This window comes from Nematostella vectensis, chromosome 10 (genome assembly GCF_932526225.1).
Source record: "Nematostella vectensis chromosome 10, jaNemVect1.1, whole genome shotgun sequence".
NCBI classification, from domain to species: Eukaryota; Metazoa; Cnidaria; class Anthozoa; order Actiniaria; family Edwardsiidae; genus Nematostella; species Nematostella vectensis.
Genome location: NC_064043.1, coordinates 4257141 through 4282663, shown reverse-complemented (window position 1 = coordinate 4282663; position 25523 = coordinate 4257141). Strand labels below are relative to the sequence as shown.

General features: G+C 42.9%; 1 protein-coding gene across 1 annotated transcript; it reads right to left on the bottom strand.

Annotated features, from left to right (window-relative positions):
- Positions 1-709: 709 nt before the first annotated feature.
- Positions 710-14431, bottom strand: LOC5504534 (ubiquitin-like modifier-activating enzyme 1). The gene is made up of 34 exons (XM_032372874.2): positions 14113-14431; positions 13920-13990; positions 13110-13195; positions 12712-12794; positions 12142-12276; positions 11924-12030; positions 11450-11540; positions 10781-10864; positions 10619-10667; positions 10349-10446; positions 10161-10253; positions 10041-10094; positions 9907-9966; positions 9689-9799; positions 8194-8295; positions 7822-7902; positions 7579-7734; positions 7198-7294; positions 7021-7089; positions 6820-6902; positions 6344-6457; positions 6028-6092; positions 5907-5955; positions 5601-5747; positions 5294-5368; positions 4982-5117; positions 4795-4857; positions 3975-4063; positions 3553-3645; positions 3305-3391; positions 2587-2691; positions 1762-1863; positions 1455-1555; positions 710-1082 (listed from the first exon to the last, which is right to left on the bottom strand). The coding sequence occupies exons 1-34, from the start codon at positions 14230-14232 to the stop codon at positions 947-949; spliced, it is 3192 nt and encodes a 1063-aa protein (XP_032228765.2). The 5' UTR covers positions 14233-14431; the 3' UTR covers positions 710-946.
- Between the last annotated feature and the right edge of the window lie 11092 nt (positions 14432-25523).

The following is a 25523-nucleotide window of genomic DNA, read 5'->3' as shown; positions in this document are numbered from 1 at the left end:
GAGTGCTTACAAACTCAAAACTGATATATGATCATAAACTACAGCATAATGCAGTATGCTTACTCCAAAAACGAGTGTTCAGAAGTGAGCATATCACAATAGCCCGAGCGCCAGCCCAGTCAGGGTTGAATTAAGAGAACAGGGTTGGTTTTCCCTGGGAAGGGGGGAAAACTATAAAAATAGACAGGACTGATCGTCCCATCTTTTAGGGTACATAATTCTACCAAGTGCTATGTTTTGACCACACCTGATGTACTCTCTTAGGGGTAAGATTTTTTGTTGACCACACCCAAAGTTATATCCATTACTTATAAATTTGATTTTATTATCCCCCGTCTGGTTTTATGGGAGTCCCCCACGCTACACCATTTTCTTTTTGTACTCGCTACCTTACCCCACCCACTATTTCTTTTATTGCCTTCACCGTAGTACAATGGTACAAAAAACTGCTGATTCTACCTCCTCATTTGCATACAGAGACCCATAAGATAGCGCATGCGCACGAAGAGCCATTGCTAATAATAAGCAGAATAGGGTGATATTTATTGGGTTAGCGCGCGAACAATTGATGGACGCCGCACGCGAAAGAGGACTAAAGCACCGACTTGAAAAAAAAAAAAAAAAAAAAGAATTAAACGCCTCTTTGACCAATTTCAACTTTAAAGTTGTAAAGCGGTCGGACCTATTTATACCAGTCAACACCATTGTATATTTGACTATATATTTTTTTATTTACGAAACCAAACGGATATTACTTTTGAGGACAAAAGTGAGGAAGACGAAAATTCCATTACATCAGGCTAAAAAAAAATACAACGAACATAGACGTAGTATCTTGGCATTTATCGTTTTGGTTCGACACTACAAGATTGCTTGGTGTAAATCAGCTACAATCCGAAGTCTTTTTCTAGTGCGGGAGTCCTGTGGTTCGCCTGCGGTGGTGCGTTCAGCGGAAGGAGTAGCGGACATACGGGACCTCGACATCCTCGTCGTTCTCGTCGTTACAGCAAAGCTCCAACACAAGCGCTTTGACGTGTGGCTTGATCTTTTTCTTTGATACCTTCACCACGGCCTCGCTTACCCTGGGTAAGAAAGGAATCCATGCTATTAGAAAAGGACCATATACACAGATAAACAGAATTATAGGGTGTTATTTTTGGAGCCATACTCGGCATCGATATCGAACCAAGAAACATATGCCCTTCTACCTTGCGCTGCCCTCCTAGAAATAACGACAAAAAAAAAAAAAAAAAGAGAGAAAGAAAGACGGGAATCAAATTAAAAATTTGAACTTGCTTAGAAGCAGTCAACCCGTCAATGATCGCGCGTTGATTTTATCATAGTTTACTATGATTTTATCTTAATGCAAATGCAGGATGTAAGCGATAAACTTCTATAAGCGATAACCAGCAAAGGCAGCCGATCCGGTCACGAGGCTTATAAATTGAACTTACTTGCTAGCCAAGCGCTCCTTGAGCTTCGCAGGCGCCATGAAGAAAGAGTAGAGCATACACACGCCCTGCGACAGCATAGTAATCTCCAGGCGTTCCTTCTCCTGGAAATCGCAAAACAAACAATTTGCAACATCACAAGTCATAGTGTAATTTTCTTCTTTTTTTTTTTTTTTTACGCGCGGAGGGCCTGTGGCGCACTGGCAATAAAGTGTTTACCGAAAACGTCAGAAACAAGTGCGCAAGAATTCAAGTTCTGGTAACGAGCACGCTAGCTATATAATAGCTAACTATATGTATCCTTCTTTACCTTAAAGTAGTCAATAAATTCCTGTAGGGTCATCTCCTCGCCATTTTCCTTGATTCCTTGAACTTCAAACCTGTCCCACAGTGTGAACTCCGTGTCGTAGTACTAGAAGAATTCAAAACGTCTTTGTGGTTAACAAGAGATTGTCAACGGACCTATAGGTCCGGGAGTATAGGTCCACTGTCTTACGGTGACACGATGGGGGCGAGCAGAATGACGCCTGGACAACATAGCGACCGTCTTTCTGATTGACTCTGCAACCATCTGTCTCCCCAAGGTATAAATCAACACAAGGTTGAAAATGTATGTTAAGCGCCTCTGTGAAACAGAGTGGTTGCGCTACGTTTTGAGCGTTTGCTCTTCTTCGGAGCAGCTCCGACGAAGGGCAAACGCTCGAGACTTAGCGCAACCACTCTGTTTCACAGAGGCGCATAACATACCTTTTTAACCTTGTGCTGATTTATACCTTGTCTACACCACGCCTACGCAGACCATCTAGTTTTTCTACAGCTTGTCTGTAGTCTTTCTAGTTACACCAGCTGTCTCCCCGTTTTAGCAACTTATTAACTATGTTTAATCTAGCGACGGAATGACCGTCTCATTGATTGAGCAACTGACTCTCCCTAACTGAATGTTTTAATGATCCAGAGACAGATTGATCTAGAGTTAGAAAGACTTTCTCCTTGATTGAGCGACTGTTCGCCTTTTACGTCCCCCTAACTGAGTGACTGTCTGCAACAAGGTGCAACAATGCGTGCCCGACTGACTTGACCAAAAGTCTGGTGACTAAAGTTGGTAAAGCTATAAACAGGGAACCCAATAACCCACCTTGCTTTTTGGGGCGGCGATAGGCTCTGAGAATCCAAAGAACGGGAGTGCCAAGTTGATGAAGCCGTTTTTGAAGGTTTCATATTTCTTACTCCCTTGGACAAGCTGTAATAAATAACGTTGTTAACAAAGTTGGCCGCACCCACTTGTTTGACTGACTACGCCCCATCACAAAACTAGACAAAGATTTTGGAATCGACGTGGTCGCGCAACAACGAATTTGGCTATAAATGTTTCCAAAGATAAATAGCTCAGATTGCGAAAAATTGATTGCAATATCTTTCACGGCATCTTTTCGAAACACACCGATGAGGTAGACGGGTTATGGGAAAGGTATAAGAATGGGGGTAAAATAGGGGACCTGGGCTAAGAAATCACGTGACTGTTTGGGTGGCAAACTAGCGCGCGCCCAGGCTTTTAGTGGCAAAATAACAGCAACAAAAAGCACCTTATTCAGCGCTTACAAAAAAAAAAAAATAGAAACAGAATTCTTTTTTTTTTCATAAATGGCTTAGTTTTATTTTTTCGTCGTTTTCTGGTGTGACGGGCGCGGTCGTTTCTGATTATTTTGTTTTGAATTTGCCACTCAGAAAGGTCACGTGATCTCTTAGCGCAAGTCCCCTATGGATCTCAACTCTTAAAAGGGCGGTTTCGAAACTAAACCTTCCCATGAAAAGCACAAATGTCAAGGAGTATATAATGAACCCATTGTACTTACCTTGTAGAGCTCAAGACAGACGAGTCCACTCACGATCGCTGTGGTTGTTGCGATGGCTGGGATGATCTTGCCAGCTATCAGCTTGCTCTACAAATGCAAAACAAGACGCTTAGGAAACAATCAAGCCAGTAAAAGAGGCTCGCTGTTGCAAAAAATGTTGGTTAAAAAGTTATACACTTGCCTTACGACAACCTAAGGGGAAATATCGTGGTAAGCATCACGAAGATGCCGATCAAAAAAAGGGTTACCTTATGTCTATCTGCGGGAGGGATATCGTAGTTCGCAGCTCGCAGATTAGATGCCGCCACAATGAAGTCCATATGGAAGTTGGTGTCGTCATCCTGCAAAAAGGGGTAACGTTATGCCGCATATTATGGGTTATGCAGGGGTGGTCAACTCCTGTGATTGGACACCTTTGACTGTGATCATTTGAATATCACACTATACTGAAGGATGCGGCAAGCAACCGGGCCGCTAAGCGTCCTGACAGGTTTATGGTGGGGTAAGGAGGGTGTATTGAAAACAACAACTTGTCTCCTACTCGCAGCCCACAAAGACATCCACCCCTCCCTTTCCAGTCCCGTGAGTGCGACATGAGCAAAGGCAAACATGATCTGATCACCCCGTGCCGAGAAAAAGGAAGGGAATGGCATACAAGGCTTGTGCTTACCTTCTCGAAGTCAGCTGGGTTCATTTTGAATCCCTGAAGCGATTCAGGAGTGGGCATGGCACTTTTGACGGAGTCAACATCGTCTTCATCTGTACAAAGACAGATCGTCACATGAGGATTGTAATATCTTTTTGTATTTTCAAAAAGGACCGGGAGCATTACGTTTTAGCCACCAGTAGTTTATGGATGTCAGTGGATTAAAACAGGCCTTTTATCATCGCGATTCGATAGAAACTGTGAAGCAGATTCGAAAGCCTAGTGGAACAGATTGCGGAATTGTTTGCTCTTACAGGACAGACATGTCGCCTTTGTCTCGCCTAACATGGAATTTTCAAATAAATCTGCAACTGAAGAATAAGCTATAATATACTAAATCACAGCCTTACAGTGGAACCTGGATTTTACGATGTGCCTCGGGAGAAAGAAAATTGATCGTACAATCGAGGTATCGTTAAAAAGAGGTCCTCGATTTTACGATATAAAGGAAAATCCATTGAAAATATCGTTGTAGCGAGGTCGGGTTAATTATCAACTTCCAAAAAATAATGATTTTGTAATTGTACTCTGTGTAAGACTGTACAGTTACTCTCTGTAAACTGTAATCTGCATTTAACTTTGTTGTCTGTATCGAGGTCAAAATTACGCTTGGGAGAAAAGATTTTATCGTAAAATCGAGAATATCGTTGTATCCAATATCGTTAGATCGAGATAATTTCTCATACATTTCACTGTATTTCCGCCGGGAGAAAGAAACGTTATCGTAAAATCCAGTATTGTAAAATCCAGGTTCCACTGTATTAATCAAGACTCCTGAACATACCCATGTTCCCACCAGTGTTTCTTTCAGCTTCTGCTTCTTGGTCCGTCACAGCTATTTTTACACCTGAGAAAAAAATCAGTTCACAGTTTAATAATCTGCATGTTCTCCTGGTAAGGAATAGGTAGCATCTATGGGTGTTTGGTGGCACAAGCCTCTGATAGTTGAATAGTAACAAGTAGGCACTCACCAGACTTTGGTACGAATTCAGGTACAGTGATACCCTTTAGTATGTCGAGAATGTACTGCTGATCCTTAGACCCAGTGATGCCATACATGTAGGCCCGCAGATTTGCAGCAGCAGAGATGAAGTCCAAATGAGTACCCTGGAAGCAACAGCAAAAATCTTAAGGTTTCATCTCTCTCCTGCTTGATTTTTTGCTAAGCTGCGTAGCCGATTTATGTCACTGGAAAAGTATTTAATTATTTTCCTTAATGATCCTGCTTCAATATACTCTTAGTTTCCTTTTTTTGGCATTTGTTGCACTGTTTTTACACTCACCTCTCGTGGGTCAAACACAAGAGGGTGGGGACAACGCTTTGGACCAGACCAGAAGGGCTGTCCTGAGCTGGTCATCTAAATCAAATGGAAGGCACGATTAGTTGAAGAGAAAAAAGCATTCTCCCCTACACATGGGTAACTAAGGAACGTTGTGGGCAAGCATTCTATAACAAATACAATAAACAAATGAATGCAAATGGTGCAATTTACTGACCATAATGTAAAGGTATTTGATATTCTAGGATGTCTGTTAGGCTGGAGTTCTATGGGCATCCACTTTAGGTTGATTGGGGTAACTATTCCATACCTGATCAGCAGGGAAGTTGAAGAGCAGCTGTTTGATAGTGTTGTGGTAGTATTCTTGGAACAGGTGACGGGCCCAGGAAACACATCCAGCAAAATCCTTCGGTCTTTCATCCACTAGACATTTCTTGACACTATCATAAACCTCCATCTGGAAACCAAGCAAAAAGGATTCATCAACCAGGATAATATGTGGACATAATAATGATACATACAACTCTACAATTGGAATGTATTTTCATTTTTTTTTCTTCCACTAACTGGTAATGATCTTAGAGCCAGAGTTAAGTTGTTTTAATGCTGTACATACCGCTTGCATGCCAGGGAGCTTGTCTGTTCTTTCAATGAACTTCGGGTCACTAAAAAAAACAGATAAGGAGTGATCTTATCTGTCATTCCAAAAGCAAGTAAATCCTTCTGCTGATACATACCACACATACTGGTTGACATTTTCAGCAGGAATCGTAAAGAGACCTTCAAATGCATCTCTGGCCCACTATCAACAACAACACAGCTAAGTTAAGTATCAAGTAAGACACAGAAGGGCAATTAGGGTACCAAATACGATCTAAAATTGAAATGATTCTTTTGAAATTTATGAAGCACGAGTAGGCACACATAGTTTACTTGTACTTCATAAAAGACACCTGTATAAACCTTACAATGTTTTGAGTTTACAGTGCTGACATTCTAATGATAAGTCTGAGGGGTTCAACTCTACATGTTTTGTGAATCTCATCATTGTACCTGCAGGGTATGTTCGATGGCATTGGGAAAGTTCTTCAGAGTGCAGATTGGGATGGACTTCTCAGGGGGATCTTGTGAAGAGCTGTATGACTCAGTCATGAATGGCAACACCACCTAAGGGAATCATACACATCAAAACAATAATACAAGGTGCAGCATACATTAGTATACAGAACAGCATGATTTTACATTGTCACTTGCTTTTGATATTCAAATTCAGGCACCTTTTAATTAAAAAAAATAATCAATATATTGTTATGAATGGTTTAACTGTTAAAAGATTGAGCACCCAAAGATAAAATATCCCTGCCCACCCATTTTTTATTCTCTGTTTTATTCTTGTTGTTCAATGCCTCAACTAGACCCTTTATACTGTACTGGTAAACATTGTCTTTACAAATTCCAATGTTTCTAGAAATTGGCACTTGGTACTTTACCTGATAATACCACTTTCTATTTTTTAATGTTGCCAGTACCTGGACATTGCCTTTGGTTCCTAGTGTCCCTGATTCCAGCAGGGGCTTGCGGTAATACACACATCTTCTGTCCATGTACATCCCTATGAACAGGAGTGAAAGGCAAGTCAGAAAAAAGAGTCATGTATTACAAGTAAATGTTGAGTATCTAGGGATTCATTCAGAGGATGAGAGAAATACTTTTATATCTTATAAACTTACTTGCATCTACATTATCAAGTGCATTGGTGACTCCACTCAATGACTCGAAGAAATCATCATTATACACCTCTGTGAGCTGAGTTAAGAATTATTCTCTCACATAAAAAACATCTCATTGACTTATAGACAACACTATATATTACACTATAAATCATGCTAACAGGACAAAAAGGATACTCTCAGTCTCAGGCCCCACTCTGTTGCCATGAGCGGTGATGTTCACATCTGGGTTCATAACTTTGACAGCCCTAGCAGCCACTTCTGACTTCATTTTCTGTTCATAATAAAATAAAAAGGTGTTAAGGGAAGGATTATTCAGGTTGCAAGCCACATCAATTTCATGTATTTAACATGTCTAATCTTACTCAGCCAAACATTTATAATTGTGCACATTTGAGAATACCAAAACTACCACCAATATTATCTATACTTGATAAACAATAACATTTGATTTACTGGCTACAATTAACTTCTTTATAATCATTATTAAAAGTAGTTCTAACACCCTCATCTTCATCATGGCTAGCTAAGCCAAACAAAAGTACTGTATTGCCTTACCTGGACATCGGCAGGCCGGAAAAGGAACTGCCTATTCAGGTTGGACTTCTCAATGGTGTCCATGTCTGTGGTGTAAATGTGACCTCCCTCACCACTCCCTAGCCCCATCATGGCAAAGTTTTTCAGGTGTTCACAGCCAATGGCGCCAGCACCAACCTTGACAATATTCACAAAATGTTGGGTTGTCATGAGTACATTTCAACAGTAATAATTGATGTGATACTGTAAAAGTGGACTACTTACAACAAAGTACTTTTGTTGGCCAAGCTTCTTTTGGAATTCACTACCAAAAACTGCAATCTGGCCATCATATCTGGAGCCAGTCTGTAGAGAAGAGATGCTATTTAACTTTAATTTCTGTACATACAGTACATAAAATGAATTATCTGGAAATGGAGAGACACTAAAAAGAGTACAACATAAAACAACATTAATATCGTAAACAATACCTCTTATTTATTACTAGAGGAAGCCAGAAGAAAGGAGGGGATGAAGATGAAATTCTATTAAGTGTTCATTCAAAACCCATTTACTGAGGTGCATCCTCCATAAAACACACACGAAATACCAAACATCAAATAGGTTAATGCCAGTCCTAGTCATGGGTATACTAACAGCCTGACACTGGTCCTCGGGAATATCGGATTCTTCTGGTAAGCACTCAAGACAGTCAAAGTACAACAGCTGGTAAATAGGGTTGAACTTCCCACTGCAAGCCTGAAATGTACCCAAACAAGAGTCAGAAGGGTTAGACAGATATAGTTATTTGCCAGGCGGGTGGTCCGTATCGAGAAATACTGTGACCAAGGTCAGTATTTTCAAGGCAGAGGTCACGGTATTTCATGATACAGACTTACTTCAACCTGGTAAATAACTTTTATTTTTTCCAGCGCCAGTGAAAACAACTTTGGGCGAGCAGCGCGCACAAAATATCCATTCTCAGACATAGGGCAGATATAGAATTCTCTGGACCACTCTATTAGCCAATCAGAATGCAGTTACTGTGACCGCAAAAAAAACATTATAATTACAACAATTGACCATAGTGAGATGATTCTTCACAGGGTGACCACTTCCACACAAGGCCCAACTACTACACAGTAGGTTTTGATGTACCACTTTTCAAAGTCTTACACAGGGAGACCACTACTAGCACTATTATAATTACAACAATTGACCATAGTGAGATGATTCTTGACAGGGTGACCACTTCCACACAAGGCCCAACTACTACACAGTAGGTTTTGATGTACCACTTTTAAAAGTCTTACACAGGGAGACCACTACTAGCACCAGACTCTGCATGTATCTTACACAGGGAGACCACTACTACAAATAGACTCTTGTGTCTTACACAGGGAGACCACTACTAGCACCAGACTCTGCATGTATCTTACACAGGGAGACCACTACTACAAATAGACTCTTGTGTCTTACACAGGGAGACCACTACTAGCACTAGGCTCTGCATGTATCTTACACAGGGAGACCACTACTAGCACTAGGCTCTGCATGTATCTTACACAGGGAGACCACTACTACAAATAGACTCTTGCCTCTTACACAGGGAGACCACTACTAGCACTAGGCTCTGCATGTATCTTACACAGGGAGACCACTACTACAAATAGACTCTTGTGTCTTACACAGGGAGACCACTACTAGCACTAGGCTCTGCATGTATCTTACACAGGGAGACCACTACTACAAATAGACTCTTGCCTCTTACACAGGGAGACCACTACTACAAATAGACTCTTGTGTCTTACACAGGGAGACCACTACTACAAATAGACTCTTGTGTCTTACACAGGGAGACCACTACTAGCACTAGGCTCTGCATGTTTCTTATACAGGGAGACCACTACTACAAATAGACTCTTGTGTCTTACACAGGGAGACCACTACTAGCACTAGGCTCTGCATGTATCTTACACAGGGAGACCACTACTACAAATAGACTCTTGCCTCTTACACAGGGAGACCACTACTAGCACTAGGCTCTGCATTTTTCTTACACAGGGAGACCAGTACTACCAATAGACTCTTTATGTCTTACACAGGGAGATCACAACTTCATTTACCCACCAACAGTAGATTCTGAATGTACCTTCATGACTTCCTGTGCTGTTATACCACCGATGACCCCTTGCATCGGACAGATGTCCCCCCTGGCATTAAAAGCAAACTGGGACAGCAGTTTATCATCTACTTCATCAACCTAAGAACACAAACAAGTAAAAATATATTGTGGGGAGCAACAATCTTTATATGGACAAATTTAGAAACAACGGTATATTGGTAAGAACTTCACAGAGAAATACATACCTTAGCACAGAGCTTTCCATTCAGTTCTTTTGCCAGGGCAACAAACTTTTCTGCATCTTCCTGTACAGAGAACAAATAACTTATTTAGTAAACAAAGAATGTAATGTTGGTAAAAGTGGAATAATTCTAAATACCTTATTTCTTGGTCTTGGGTAAGAGGAATGTTTCTTGAGGTATTCACTTAAGCACTGGAGAATAAGAAAAAAATTAAATCCACTTTCGTATAAATGTACAGAATTAGGAACAAAACCTACTGTGAATGCAAGATGTAGTTGGCTCGGTCGCTCCATTTTTGCAAAGTCTGTCAGTACAAATTCTGGCTCCATCAATGACTGTCGAAAAGATTTCTGTAATAAAAAGGGACAACAATTATCATAAAGGCTGGTGCATAAACAAAGTATAATTATGAACCACACATCAAAATAGGTTTTTTTGTACTCACAAATTTGACAATTTTAGGCATCTTAACTTGAGTAACAATGCCGCCTCTTACATAGTCTGAATATGAAGAGGTATCACCAATACTAAAGGTATATGGTCCTGCAGAGTGATCAAAAGGATATTGGTAAAGTGTGATGATTAAGGCTTTTTATGAATAATAGAAGAACAATATGGCATGCAAATTATGCTTTCAGCTGGTTCATAGAAATCAATTATAATTTGGTTCACAGGAATCAACTATGAATAAAATATTGTATCTTTACTTACTTACCTAGAACTTTGATTTCCCTTGGCTCACAATTATTCAATTCAGTCATTCCCTGGGAGGAAAAATGATGTTAGTATCAGGGATTGTTGATGAGAGATTTGTAGAATCCTCACCCCATAAAAATAAACAAGGGAAAAAACATTGAAACTAATTAATAGCACAAACCTGGACTTCACAAAAGGTGACGTAATCACCAGTCTCATAGCCATGTCTCTGTTCATCTAGACAGGTGACCACGCCCTGTGCATCCTACAACATTCCAAATAATAAATGGTTCATTAACATAAAGCCCTTCATGATCAGGGTGCCTAAGGTGCAGCTTGTGTCGAAAAAGTATTGATGGGTGACTGAGGTGTATTGGTGTATGATTAGGGTGTATTGGTGTATGACTAGGATGTATTGGTCTATGACTTGGGTGTATTGGTGTATGACTAGGGTGTATTGGTGTATGACTAGGGTGTAATTGTGTATGACTAGGGTGTAATGGTGTATGACTAGGGTGTATTGGTCTATGGCTAGGATGTATTGGTGTATGACTAGGGTGTAATGGTGTATGACTAGGGTGTATTGGAGGTGTATGACAAGGGTGTATTGGTGTATGACTAGGGTGTAATGGTGTATGACTTGGGTGTATTGGTGTATGACTTGGGTGTATTGGAGGTGATGACTAGGATGTATTGGTGTATGACTAGGGTGTAATGGTGTATGACTAGGGTGTATTGGAGGTGTATGACTAGGGTGTATTGGTGTATGACTAGGGTGTATTGGTCTATGACTAGGGTGTATTGGTGTATGACTAGGGTGTACTCATGGTATTGTAGTACAGGGCGATACCTTGCTAACAGCAGAGATCATATTGCTAACTGGCTGCTCTCCATTAGTGTCCACCACAGTAAAGCTCTCACCAAAATCACAAAATATTTGCCTGCAAAAGAAATAAAACAAAATACAATTAATCAATCCAAATATAGCATTGAAATACCTACGCAAATCTTGTAAGGGGTAAGTTGCTAACAATGTCTATTTTCACATGAAATCACTATAAATGCATGTTGAATTTATCACATGCAGTAACATGGGAATCTATGTCTTCAACATCTAAAGCCCCACACAAACAGAATCAAAAGTGTCAGCAAACAAAGCTGGCATTACTGACCTAGCAAGGTAGGTGCTTGTTGCAAGCCATTTATTGAGAGGTGTTATTGGGTAATTTTTGTGCAGTGTGATGTTAGAGGTGCCTGCGTGTTGCTTAAGGAAATGTGACAGTCTAATAAAAGATGAGCACCAAATGCTAATGATGCAGCATACCCAAAGAGACCCTTGGTGTCCGATATGATCAGCTTGATTCCCTTGGAATGACAGAAATCACTGATCCATAGCTGCTCTTCTAGAGAGGACTCTGTGAGCACCACCACCTAACCAAATAAAATTAATTATCCCTCTGTTTTAAAAATACACTTTGTAATGAGATGCAGCAACTTGGGGGGATAGTGAGTTGCTGCTTGTTAATTCTCAGCAACAGATACCTGGAATTTATTGATGAATTCCTCTGTTAGCTTCTGGGTGTTGACGGACATACTGACATAGGTGTTAAGCTCTGCAATCCTTGGATGTGAGACCTCCGCTCTGTTCTTACCAACATCTTTCTTATTCAGGAAAAACTGAAATAAAAATGGCGATGTTGGTCAAAACTAATGATAATGAATCACAGAGGGCCACAGTAAATGAGAAATCCATGGGAATGGATATACCCTTGATTGTCAATCTTCATGGCTGAGGGTGGGAGGGTGGGTGTAGGGTTGAAATCATGGACAGGTTCTGAGGGAGGTTGAGTTTGGTGTGGCAAGTGGGGATTCTAACAGGAAAAAAGGAGGAATAACAATCTCCTAGTATCGGTAAGTGCTATAAATTACCCCAAAAGACACACCCTACATCCTCTAGAACCAGAGAGAAGAATGGTTCTAACTACTGAGAGCCCTATATATTCTTTATCATATGCTTTTTCGTGTATTATTTTGCATTTTGTATTGTAATAGATGAACAAAGGTAAAGTTTTACTATAAAAGCTACAGCATAAAGTGAATAGATTGTTATACCTGAGAGGTGAGGTCTGAGAGCTCAACAGCTCCTGTATCGTGAAGAGTGACAGATTTCACCCCACCCAGCACAACATTCTTGGCTGCAAATACAATAAGTTGAATGAATGAACAAGCTCTAAAAATAATATGTACAGATATTCTGTATTTACAGGGTGATAAATTGTTGCTATGAGAAACAAGATTTTGCTGTTCTAATAGTATCAAAAATATGTGGCCTTGGGCAATTTTGGATTTCTGAAACAAGAATAAAGATTCACTGAGAAATGTAATTAATGTAAATTTATCTTCAAGATTCTAGATTTTTTCTAAATGCTTTTGGGCTTTTTGAAACTGCTGAATAATAGGCAAGGACCAAGCACAACATTTCTTAAAATATTCAATGCCCTTATACACACCTATTTCTACACCAAGACCCCTCAATCCAGAGATGAGGACATTGGAAACAGCCATCTTTTTCATGGCCTCATGCCCCAACACATAACTGAAAAAAAGGGGAAATGTACTGAGTATGCTGATAACAATACTAAGGTTGAGGCGCATTAGTCTGAATCAGATGTGTTTAGTCAGATTTATCCCCCATGCCTGCATCTATTTCTCCAATTTCCCTGTCTCTTTTCCATGTATTTTCAGAACCTACTGGTTTCAGTCAAGGTATCAAATCCAAATCCCAAATCTTATCTGTCTTTATTATAAATAAACACTGAAATTGCCATATCAAATTAAGTATCAGACTACATCTAAATTCACACTAATCAAATTATGGTGCCTACTTAGAACCAAACGATGCAACAATAATAGCAGAGCCTTGTGATTTCTCCCTTTATTATCATGGCAAGCTAACATCTCACATTTCTGCCGAAATTATCTAAATATGTACTATGTGTTCTATACAAAATTGTTAAAAAAAACTATAATTATTTCTCCCTTTATTATCATGGCAATTTAATATCTCATATTTCTGTCCAAATTGTCTAAATATGTACAGCGTGTACTATACAGAATAGTTTTAAACTATAATAACAGCTACATCACGGACACAACCTTTACAAAATCGCGAAAATCGCATCTAGACAAACGTCCGTGAAAAGTTATTTGAATAAGTCACAAAGTGACATAGCATTCTTCCTAGTCAGCAATAATATTTCCTAACGAGCTATGGGGATCAAACGAAGGCGGGACCTGAAATAGAAATATCCCAAACTTACAGTTGCCGTGAGTACAATCCTTCGTCAATATCCATTTTTTCAGCTTGTCCCTCGTCTCTGACAGACTGAGACTAGGAAAGGAGAGAAGGAAAAAAACGTGAAAATGAAAGTTCATGCAAGAATTAGCAACACTCCCACGCACTCCCATCCCATATATGGACTCCCTTATGGGGCCTGTAGCTTCGTATCTTACCGAGTTGTTAACGTGGTTGTTGCAGGCTAACGAGTTGTTGGTAGTTCGATGGTCGGAATTTTCTGTAGTTCTTTGGCGCTTTGCTGGCGGCGAGGTCGTTTGGTCCCCAGCTAGTGACATCTACCGGGCACAACAAATCAATCCAAATCTTTCTTAGCCTGGGCGAACGCAAAATGTACTCCCAGAAGCAAAGTTTAAAGAATCTGAGCCTCGGAAGTCCGACAGACGAATCTAAGTTGAAGTAGAAATATTTTTTCCCACAAAGTGTGGTTGAATTCTTTCTTTTTCCTGTCGGCGTGCAAAAAGAAAGGGGCCAGGCGATAAGGATAAACGAGAGGGAGTGGGAACTAAAAAGACAGGGCTACCAGCAGTAGTAGGATTTTGGCGCAGCTGGCGCAACTTTTTGATCTCCCCAAATTTCATTCCAAAATGGCGCAAAAGTCTCCGCACACCTCCGCCAAGCCTCGCGACCTGCGCATGCGCGAGTTTGCCAGAGATCTCTTGCACGACCAAGCCCACCTGTCAATCACTTTGTCACGTGATAGCCAAGCCCACCCGTCAATCACTTTGTCACGTGATAGCCAAGCCCACCCGTCAATCACTTTGTAAAAAACCTGTCAATCACTTTGTAAAAAACCTGTCAATCATTTTGTAAAAAACCTGTCAATCATTTTGTCAAGGACCTGTCAATCATTTTGTCAAGAACCTGTCAATCATTTTGTCAAGAACCTGTCAATCACTTTGTCAAGAACCTGTCAATCATTTTGTCAAGAACCTGTCAATCACTTTGTCACGTGACGGCCAAGCCCACCTGTCAATCACTTTGTCACGTGTCGCACCTAGGGGGAGCCTGGGGGCTATTCTGGTCTAAAGACGTGTGGGGTCCTAGATAAAATGACATTAAAGACGGAGGTGAAGATTAAAAACGATGCGGCTACAGCCGGCGGTTGCTCGGTGCTGGAGGTGAATGTGAGGCCTGAACACTGCTGTTGTAACGCTGATTACTATGAAGACTCAGAATACGGAAGCTTCGACCCCGTTGGGTTTGTGGCCGGAGCGGCGACAATTGTCCTTGGTGTTCTAGCAATGTTAGTCTCCATGCCACGGTATGGCGAAAAAAGATGGGTAAGATACTAGTCCACGGATGTGGTGCGGAGACACCCCAGGTGGGGGGGGAGCTCGAGAGGCTAGCCTCTCGGCTTCACATCTAGAAAGCCTTTGAAAAGTGGCTTAAAGACATGAACAGTCTAATAAAATGAAGGAACAAACAGTGGATCAGTTGGAGAATCTTACGGTGAAGGACCTCAACAGAGCGATGGCACGCGCAGCGTATGGTGGTCACATCGAGATCGTAGAGGTGTGTAGGGGGCGGGGCGCGACGGACTTCGACACGACCATGATCAACGCGGCGTGTGGTGGGCATGTCGAGATCGTGGAGATGTTTAAAGAGTGGGGCGCGACAGACTTTGACGGCGCAATGGTGGCCGCAGCACTCCACGGCCACGGCGAGATCGTCGAACTGTGTAGAGAGTGGGGTGCGGCGGACTTTGACGGCGCAATGATAAACGCAGCACTCCACGGCCGCGGCGAGATCGTCAAGCTGTGTAAAGAGTGGGGGGCGTCGGATTTTGACTGGGCTATGGTGTACGCAGCGGGGGGTGGTAATATCGGAATCGTTGAGTTGTGCAGGGGGTGGGGCGCGACGGACTTTGAAGAAGCCATGTGGGTGGCGCATGAGAATGACTACCACGAGACCGCGGCGTTGTGTCGCAGTTGGTTACCGACCTGGAGCGCGGTGCATGATGATCTGTTTAGGCACCACCACAAACGTAGATTCATCAAGAGTCTCGAGGATGAGCTTTTACCCAAGACTTGGCATCCGGACAGGTTTTGGGATTGGTGCATGGATGAGCAAGAGAAGGAAATGTTGGGAGAATGCTTCGCCAGGTAGACGTCGGCCGGCTAGAAGGCGGGTATCACGTGTTGGATTGAAAAGTGGCTTAAAGACGTGAACAGTTCAATAAAATGGAGGAACAAACGGTTGAACGTATGGTTGAAGATCGGTCACCACCACCATACAATATCCCCGGCGGACCTGTACCCAGGGTTGACATCCCCACCCTCATGCCGGAATTTGCACTGTTTGACCGAGCCCTCGCCAAATACGAGACTAGTAGAGCCTCCTTGGGAGACGAGGATAGTAGTAACACCCTTTGCAATCATGACGACCTAGTCACAGAAGACGGGGTCACTAGTTGCTTAGAGTGCGGGGAACAGATGCAGCGTGTGATCGCGCACGAAAGGGAATGGGGTTTTTACGGACATTCCGACAGCAAACGGTCTTCGGATCCAAGTCGGGTCCAGGTACGTAGGTCTGAGGACAGAAATATTGACAAGGATGTGGAGAACATGGGTTTTAGTGGGGTAATTGTAGCCAAAGCTAACGAGATATACACTCAGGTGACGAAAGGCCAGATTTTTCGCGGCGACCCACGGAAGGCGATCGTCTTTGCGTGTATCTACTACGCCTACAAGATGTCCGGTAAGTGTCAGACACCGAAAACCTTAATGGAGACTTTTGGATTGAGCAGGAAGAGTTGCCTTAAGGGTCTAAAAATCTTCAGTATTAACATGCCTAAAGATTACTTAATACACGGAGCGTCTCCCACCGTCGTGGACCACATTCGCGATGTGATGGACAGATTCTCGGCGTCCCCCGCACAGAAGGGAGAGGTGGTCCAGCTCTACTACAGATCTAAGAACCGCTCGTCTGAGTTGAATCGCGCTCGCCCACAATCCTTTGCGGTTGCTTTAACCTATTACTGGATACGGCAAAAGAAGATCGATATTACACTTAAAAAATTCTCCGAAAGAACGGGCGTCTCCGAGTTAACCATCAGTAGGAAAGCGAGAGAAGTGGCCACAGTCCTGGGTACGCCTGGTGTGGTATGATATTTCCTGATTTCCAGAGAAATCAGGATTTCCAGAAAACTGTCAGTTCGGAGTAGATGTGAATTGACACATCTAAAAAAATTCGATTAAATTGGTTTAAAGACGTGGGTGTAATAACAAAATGGATACGCAAAGTGCTGGGAGTCTTACAAATCTCACCGTGGAGGATCAAGCCGCCACCTTAGCGAGGTGGGGAGCCGCAGACTTTGACGCCGTTATGGAGCGCGCGGCGGGGGAGGGGTGCGTCGAGACCGTGAGGTTGTGTAAGAGTTGGGGAGCGACGGATTTCGAAAAGCCGATGGTCAGGGCCGCAATGAATGGCCACACCGAGATCGTTAAGATGTGTTGTGAGTTGGGTGCCTGTGACTTCGCGTACCCAGCGTCCATGGCCGCGAAAGGCGGGCACGTAGAGGTTTTGAAGGTGATGGACGAGTATTGTGCCGACGGAGGAGAGGCCATGACCGAGGCCATGGGTGCTGCGGCGGAGGGAGGCCAGGTGGGGGTTGTTGAGTTGTTGATAGATCTAGGTGTCGATGTCGATGTCGGTTGGGCCTCCGCTGAGGCGGCGTACAATGGGCACGTTGAGGTTCTGAAGCTGCTGAAAGAAAACTTCTGGGAGTTTGACCCGGACTATGCTATAACACCAGCCATCGAATCTCGCAACCTCGAGATTGTGAGGTTGTGCTTGGAGTGGGGCGCGACCGATCTCATTATGCATATGAGTTACGCGCGGTTTTGGGGTCTACACGAAATTGTCGCGGTGCTACGTGCGGCGTGGAGGTGGGGCCTCGTGCATGAGGAGCTCCCGGAGAAGCTACACAAGGTGAGATTCCGTAGAAAGCTGGAGGACGAACTAATGCCAGTAGCTTGGCATCCGGACAGGTTTTGGGATTGGTGCATGGATGAGCAAGAGAAGGAAATGTTGGGAGAATGCTTCGCCAGGTAGACGTCGGCCGGCTAGGAGGGTGAGTATCGAGGCGTAAAAAACTGAAAAGTGATTTAAGGACATGACCGGTTTGATAGAAATGGAGAACCAAACGGTGAAAGACCCGAAAGTATCCCCCGTAAAGCGAACAACGGATTATAAGTGTCTTCATGGTAGAGTGAAATATTATTGCAAAGATTGTCACGGATCGCAAATCTGCCCTCACAACCGGAGAAAAACGCGGTGCAGAGAATGTAACGGCGGTAGCATTTGTGAGCACAGACGAGCAAGATATGTCTGTAAAGACTGCAAGGGGAAAGGGATGTGTGAACATGGCAAACAGAGACCCTTTTGTAAGTTATGCGGAGGGTCTCAAATATGCGAACACGATAGACAAAAGCATCATTGCAGAACGTGTAACGGAAATTAACATTGACCCACTCAGTTTTGTAACGCGTCTCACGTTACAAAACACATACATTCCTAATCACCCTAACAACTAGCGATTCTGAAAATAGGTTTTGTATTTACATTGAGAGTTCGCGGTCGCCAGGGTGGTCTGGTATGCACATGTGAACAGGTATTGTCTTCTTGCGGTACGTCACATCCGTCCACATGCATCCCGCATGTTACCGGAATAGATACCAAGCTAAACCAGCCGTAAAGGCTGTGATCGTGACAAGGTTATTTTCGTGCTGCGTGTTCGTGGGTTTAATCACGTCCGGCTTTGGGTTAGTTTTCGCCTCCGGTTCCGGTTTGTGAGCCGTGACTGACTCGGTATGAGGTAACACAATCTTTGAATGACCCATATTATGTTTTGGGATCGTTTTTATCTCGTTATTTATCGGATTCAGCCCCAGTTTCATATCAGTGGTGGCTTTTTGTAACTTGTTATTATAGCCAGCGATCGAAGTGTTGTTATTTATCACAAGATACGATGGACTTAACCAACAGCCGAGGGCGAAAGCCAGGTCTAGTTTTTGTCTCGCCTGTTGTAAAGCAAACTGATACCGTTGTATACTTTTCGATATACTGTTTTCCACCACCGCGCTTTCAAAGAGTTTCGTGAAGACCTGTTTCGTTTCCTGAGCTGAACCGCTATCACCGACGATTGACGACCGGGTCTGAACTTGCGCGCCTAGAATACAGTAAACAAAGGCTTCGATGCTCTGGTTTATCCTAGACAACCCAGCTTTGGTTAACCCCATTGATTTTTCCGGAAAGAACCACTCATACTGAAACCCAGTTCTAAGGTCTTTCAGGTACTCGATCTCAAAGTGATTCATGTGTTCGTGGTCGCTTTTGGCAGCGTCCCATTCGTCGTGTAATTGATCAATGGTGCCATAAGGCTTATACTTGTCGTTAGAAGATGACAAGCCGTGATAATCATAATTATAAACGTTCCCTAACCCATGATTTATCGGTCCGAGGAACCGGAAATCGTCACCAGTTCGGAATTCTGTTCTTAGTTTTTGGTAAGCCGCTTCGCTGTAAAAGTTTTTATTCCAACTAAAGAGCCTATCTTTTGGAAGAGGGCATTGTAGCTCGTTTAATATTCGTCTGATAGTGAAAATGATGTGAAATCTGTAGAATGACCCCACTTGAGAGTCGTCAATCATGTCACGCGTCACACCACATCCAGCAGTCGCGCAAAACATAGCAAAATTTAAGGCTTGACTCCAATAACTGAGGTTCGAGGCGTCGAGCCACCTACTAGCCTCCTTTGCTGTTCTGAATACTAGCAAGCTGTCGGTGAATATGTCCCTAAAAACAAAGTGTGTCTTCACCTTTGGTGTTATAAAAACATCAAAAGAGACGTAATTATTTCTCGTAGGGTTTTCGTCCCACGGCAATATCTTGTACTCTGCACGCGCGTCTAGTCTGTATTGTTTTGGGAACCCAAACAGTTGCTGGATCGTTTCCTTGTATGCTTGTGTGTCGTCGGCGACTAGAAAATCCTGGATATTCTCAGGTTTCCAGCTATTACCAGGGAAGTGATATAACGTTTTGACTAGATTCCCATTCTTGTCGAATGGATCGTATTCGTCCCCATTGAAAACGAATTGCACATTGCCGTGCTCGTCGGCAGAGAACCTGAAGCGTGAATAGTAAGGGTACCTTTTCACAAATTCTGTAAACTTCATCTTATATAACATATAAGATGTTTTTAAATCAGTCCTTTACGCATCTCAATTCATAGATCCATCCGACGGGAGTTCTCTCGTACAGAAATTTCACCGAGCGGGTCGACTCGCCAGGTCTTTCAAAATCTCTTCTCTTACTGTTTCCCTCAGCTTGGTAATGTTTACGTTTTTTTCGTCCTCTCTTACCGACTTTTGACGGATCTGGAGCTTTAGAGCCTCAAACTTATCCACCTCGTTCAAGATTAAAGAGAACTCTTCGTCTGATATTTTGTTGTCTTTTAAAGCTTTAGAGACCAGGTCGCGTATGCTATTTACTTTTGCCTTTGCCATCGCCGCTGTTTGGTCGTGCTTGGAGACTTTTTGCGACAGCCGTTTAGAAACTGCCGCACAGCCTACAGACGTAAGACCAAAAACACCAGCCAAAGCACCCAACGGAACTCCAACGATGATGCCTAAACCTGACAGAGAAGTCCCCAAACCACTAGACCCAAGAATGACGGATAAGAGTCCTAAGACCACACTTAACTTTGAAAACACGCTCTGCCCTCGTTTATACTTTTTCCTCACGTTCTCGTAATGTTTAACTTCTTGCTCCAAACTTCCCAAAACATCGTGGGTCTTTTGGAGTCTGAAGTTATCACCCGAGGGGCTGACCCCTCGGGGTACGTTCGGGTAGATTGAGTTGTACTCTTCCATAGCTTTATTATGGGGAGAGTTTATTCTTTAAGTGATTTCTAAAATTAGACGTATCGGGTAGAGACCGCGCTCTATTGTGTTTCCGTCACCGCCCTTTATACTAAGACGGAGACTACTCACGTAACCGACTGATGTGGTGCTAACCCGTACCGGATCGCTTGGATTGAGGTATATCTTTCCTTCATCAAGCTCTACACTTGCTAGGACTTGTGAGGGGGCTCCTTGTTGGAGGGAGTCAGACGCGTTCACAAGATCGCAGTGGATAAAAATAGCCTCGTGACCTATCATCTTTATCTCGTGGCGAGTGTTTGCTTCCAGCTCCCTGGTCTTGAGTCCTAACAGGCAGGCGAGCGGCTCATTCAACACGACGTTCCGATGAACTTCGAGTGACGAGTCTCTAATAGAGACTGACTTTTCACCAAGACGCATACCCCCATCTATTTGACGTTTTAGCGTCTCGATCGTGTACTGTCCCGCGGGGATCCTAAGGATAGTGTTCTCACCGTCGGAGACCGTTCCCTCGCTTGAGAGACTGTTACAACGATTATGAAACGCACATCCTCGCAGCGCGATAAACCGCGGCTTTTCAATAGGGTGTTCTAAATAGACGGTAAAGTCACCAACGTTCCCTTCAATGTAGAGTAATACCATTTGTTATGATTTCCGTCTCCTTTTAAATCGTTCTACGAAGTACAGAACGACAGCGACGATGAGAAGCCATGCGTTTTTAGCTAAAAAGCCAACAACTTCACCTGCCGTTCTAAATATGAAACTAGCTATCGCACCAACCATTCCTGGGAGTATTTCTCCTAATTTTTCGCCTATTGTTTTCAGACCGTCTCCAACGCCTTTTGCGACACTTGTCAAACCCGTCTTCAGGTTAGAGACAATAACACCGATAACAACACCCACAGCGGTGACGACAGCCACGGTGGTGAATCCGTACTTCTTAAAAATCGCCTTGACACGGTCCTTCAGCGGCATTCTCTCTTCAAGATTTTCTCTCTCCAATTGATTCTCTTCCAAAGTCTCATCTATGACAGAATTTCTTTCGCTGAGCTCTTCATTTTTACGATCTATAGCTCTTAGTCTTTCTTGGTTAGTTGTTTCACTTCGTTCCTCATTATTTTTTCTCATTTGCTCGGTGTTCCTCTCTTCTTCTTCTCTGAGTGTATTAGCTGTAGCGTCTAGTTCATCGAGTTGAATCTGAATTTGCTTGTACTTTCCGGATCTGATTTTGGCGTCAACACTCTTTCGCACCGTTCTATCCTCATTATACAACCTTTCTGGTCTAGTCCAACCACCTTTTCTTGCGGAGTAGAAGGAGATGAATTGTTTTCCTCTTTCATCCGTTGAAATCTGAACTAAATTTTCATCAAGATCTGGATATTTCGATAACAAAAGGTTTACCCTAAGTGTGTCCGTTGAAGAAGAACCTCCAATATTCTGTAATTCCATGTATTCGGGGACAACCCTCCCGGGGTTTCGTGTTTTCCATAAGTCGGTCAACCTCCTAATCACATAGCTTGCACCTCTACCAAATCTGTTTGAAATCCTTTCATTCCATGATTCTCTTCCCTCACCATCGTTTGGAATAAGAGAGTCATAATCTTCGTCTACAGTAGTATTCAAATCTTCTCTACCTTCTTCTGTTGTGGAATCAAAATCTATATCCATTTCTTATTTTGTTTGAAAATAAGAAATCTTTAAGTCGTGCCGGCTCATATCCACCTACTCGCTACATAGCCAAGAGCTAACATTCCACCTCCAACATATGTCATCTCTCCCATCTTTTGGTTGCTACTTGGTCTGTAGTAATCTGAGAGCTCAGGCTCTTTCAAATCAAAATCTGGATGTGTTTGAGCGTATAGTTTGAAAGCCTGATCGGTCTCCTTATCATTCTGGTCTGCACGAAGTTTATTATTATATTCTTCCCCCAACCAATCCTGATATTCCTGTCTTTTTCTCTGCCAATCACCCATTGCTTGTTGATACTTTTCAAGCGCTTTATCGTGTCTTATTTTTTCTTTATCAACATGAGTAGCGTCAGAAGATAAGTATCTCGCTAGGTAACTCCCTCCAACGAATGCCGTCGCATTAAGAATAGCTCCACCAATCATAAATGCTATACTCGCCATTTATTAATCAATCTATAAGATCTTTAAGTCGCCTACAGCGGTTTTGGCAAAATCTTTTGTGTTTCCAGATAATCTTTCAGATACATACTACCGGACAGGACAGCAACCCATTTAGCGTAGTTTGTAGCACTTGACGAAGGGTCGCTGATAAACGATTCTTTCATAACCTTTTTAACAACATAACCCACGCCGGCGGCTAATCCGATGATGACTGCTGAGTCGGTGATCGTTTTCACAAGTTTGTTTTCAGTTGACATGATTTTATTTATTACAGATTCAGATAATCTTTAAATCACAACATTCCTATTTTTGGCGTCGCGTTCGGGAGGCTAGCCCCTCGAGCGGCAGGCCTCTCGAAAGTTTCAGTCTCGTTGGCGTTGATCTTGGGCGTCTTTTTGTAAAAACGCATATACATATCCAATGCGGTGAGCCCTATTCCAACTAGAGCCAGTACAGTTGTAAACGATAGCTCTGGAATCCAAGCGTCCGAGAGGCTATCCCCTCGAGCTCCCTCTTGGTGGGATGTCTCCGCCTGTGTAGTGTCTTCTGAACTCGCCTCCGCCTCGCGTTTCATCTCCCTAGCGAGCGCTTCTCTACACCTCCTATTATATTCGGCAACTCTCTTACCAGAAGCGACTTTTATAGGATCTTTCTCCTTAGCGGTACTCTTCTTCCTGGGGGGAGGGTCCTTTGTGATTTGCTCAACCTCTTGATTTTCGTCAGACATGATTCTTTACTCACTGAATAAAGAATCTTTAAATCACATCATGCTTAAGAGCTTGCTCAGGTGTGCTCAAGAGCTTGCTCAGGTGTGCTCAAGAGCTTGCTCAGTTGTGCTCAAGAGTTTGCTCAGTTGTGCTTGAAACTTCTTGAAGTTTGTTGGAAGTCTCCTGTGAAGGTGTTAGTTTAACATGCTTAGCGACTCGGAAGAGGGCGCTAGCAAGTGCTACCATCCTTCCTCCCTTCAATACCAAGAGACCTGCAAAGTTTGACAATTCGCGTTTAACCAACTCGTCGTTCTGTAAGTCTTTGCTAAGCGCTTCGGTGTCATCTACAGGAACCACGTAGGAAATGACTTGAGACACCACTTGAAGTGCTGATTCTACTAATCCATCAGTAACTTGTTTGCCTAAGACAGTCTGGTAGCGAACAAAGTACTTTTCGACGTCTTTCGCCGGGAGCTTCTTGATATCCCCTAAACTCATGTCCACACCAAGAAATTCCTTCGTAGTCCCAAGAGATGCGAGAATAGCCAGCGATTCTCGTTTGACTTCAACATCGTCTTCGAGAGGCTCACCCTTCGAGCTCCCTTTAGACTTAGGCTCCTCTTCCATATAATCCTCAATGCTTGCCATCTTATTTTGTAAGTAGACCAAGATGTTTTTAAACCACTTCGAGGGGCTAGCCCTAGAGCTCACCGCGTCGCAGGAATCTCTAAATAATTTTGGAATGGATGCCGTAGACAGAAACAGAGTCTGGAATACTTTTCAGTTTTCAGCAGTTCTACGAACTTTTTACGAGTCTCGACGTCTAAATCACCTCCATAATCTTCAAACAGTGTTTTGGTGCCAATTTGAGATGGATTATGGAATGTGACCACACAGGCGACGTTATCACGGAAGGGCTTTGCTATGGATGTTAATTGTTGCGTCAATACCCACACTGATAATCCTTCGTGTCTCCCTGAGAACGCTAGATTGATAAACTTGTTCGAGCGTTGCTTTAGATCTTTCGATACAGCACAGTCATCCAAAACGAGTAACGTATTTGTACCAGAAAATAGCACCGCACAATCTGTTAGTAACTCGTTAATCTCATCGGTGTTACTAGCATCCGGCGATAATACCAAGAAACGTTTATCTCCGTGAGCAAATCTACGATAGGACTTGTTTTTCGCATAAGTCGGACAAATCAACACAATGTATTCAAACACATGCCGGAACGGCCCTCGGAGCTGTTCCGTGAGGTACTTTGTCTTCCCACAATTAGTAGGTCCTGTGATAATACAATGAAAAGGAACTTTTTCCCGTAATTCTTCCATTCTTTTTGTATTATCACACAAGTCCTTTTTAATACATGATTGCTCTCAAATTCGAGTTCATAACCTCCATCAACGCGTCGGCTACTACAAACATGTAGCAGGTGATGTTTCCCGTTCCTCCAACTTTTCGTTTCATTTCTAGTTTTACTCCGTCCCGCGTGTTGTTCAAGACCAGACCTCCTCCGTGAATGCTGTTATCTGGATGTGCCCTCAAGTCGACCCACAGAGCAAACTTGTTATTAGCGTAAAAATCCTTTTGCTTAACACCCTCTCTACCGAAACGTTTCTTTACCGACTCCCAGAGGTCCGGCGGTGTCATCCCCTTGGAGTAGAGACGGTTTGGCATGCCATCCACATTAATGTTGATCGATGTGATACTTGGATTGACAAACTTTTCGGAATCCCTTGCTCCTCCTGTGTAGCTCTCTGTGAACAGACACAATATCCCTGTCATTGACCTCCTCGGCAGATTAATGTGCTCGTTTATGACACCATCATTAGGTTTGGAAATGGTG

What these genes read in the sequence shown, in the direction of transcription:
- LOC5504534 (XM_032372874.2), bottom strand. Translation starts at nt 14,232, where the DNA reads ATGTCACTAGCTGGGGACCAAACGACCTCGCCGCCAGCAAAGCGCCAA. An exon ending in TGATCTCTGCTGTTAGCAAG is followed by an intron (nt 10,865 to 11,449) that starts GTATCGCCCTGT and finishes GGAATGTTGTAG; the next exon opens with GATGCACAGGGCGTGGTCAC. An exon ending in GAACCAAAGGCAATGTCCAG is followed by an intron (nt 6,458 to 6,819) that starts GTACTGGCAACA and finishes TGATTCCCTTAG; the next exon opens with GTGGTGTTGCCATTCATGAC.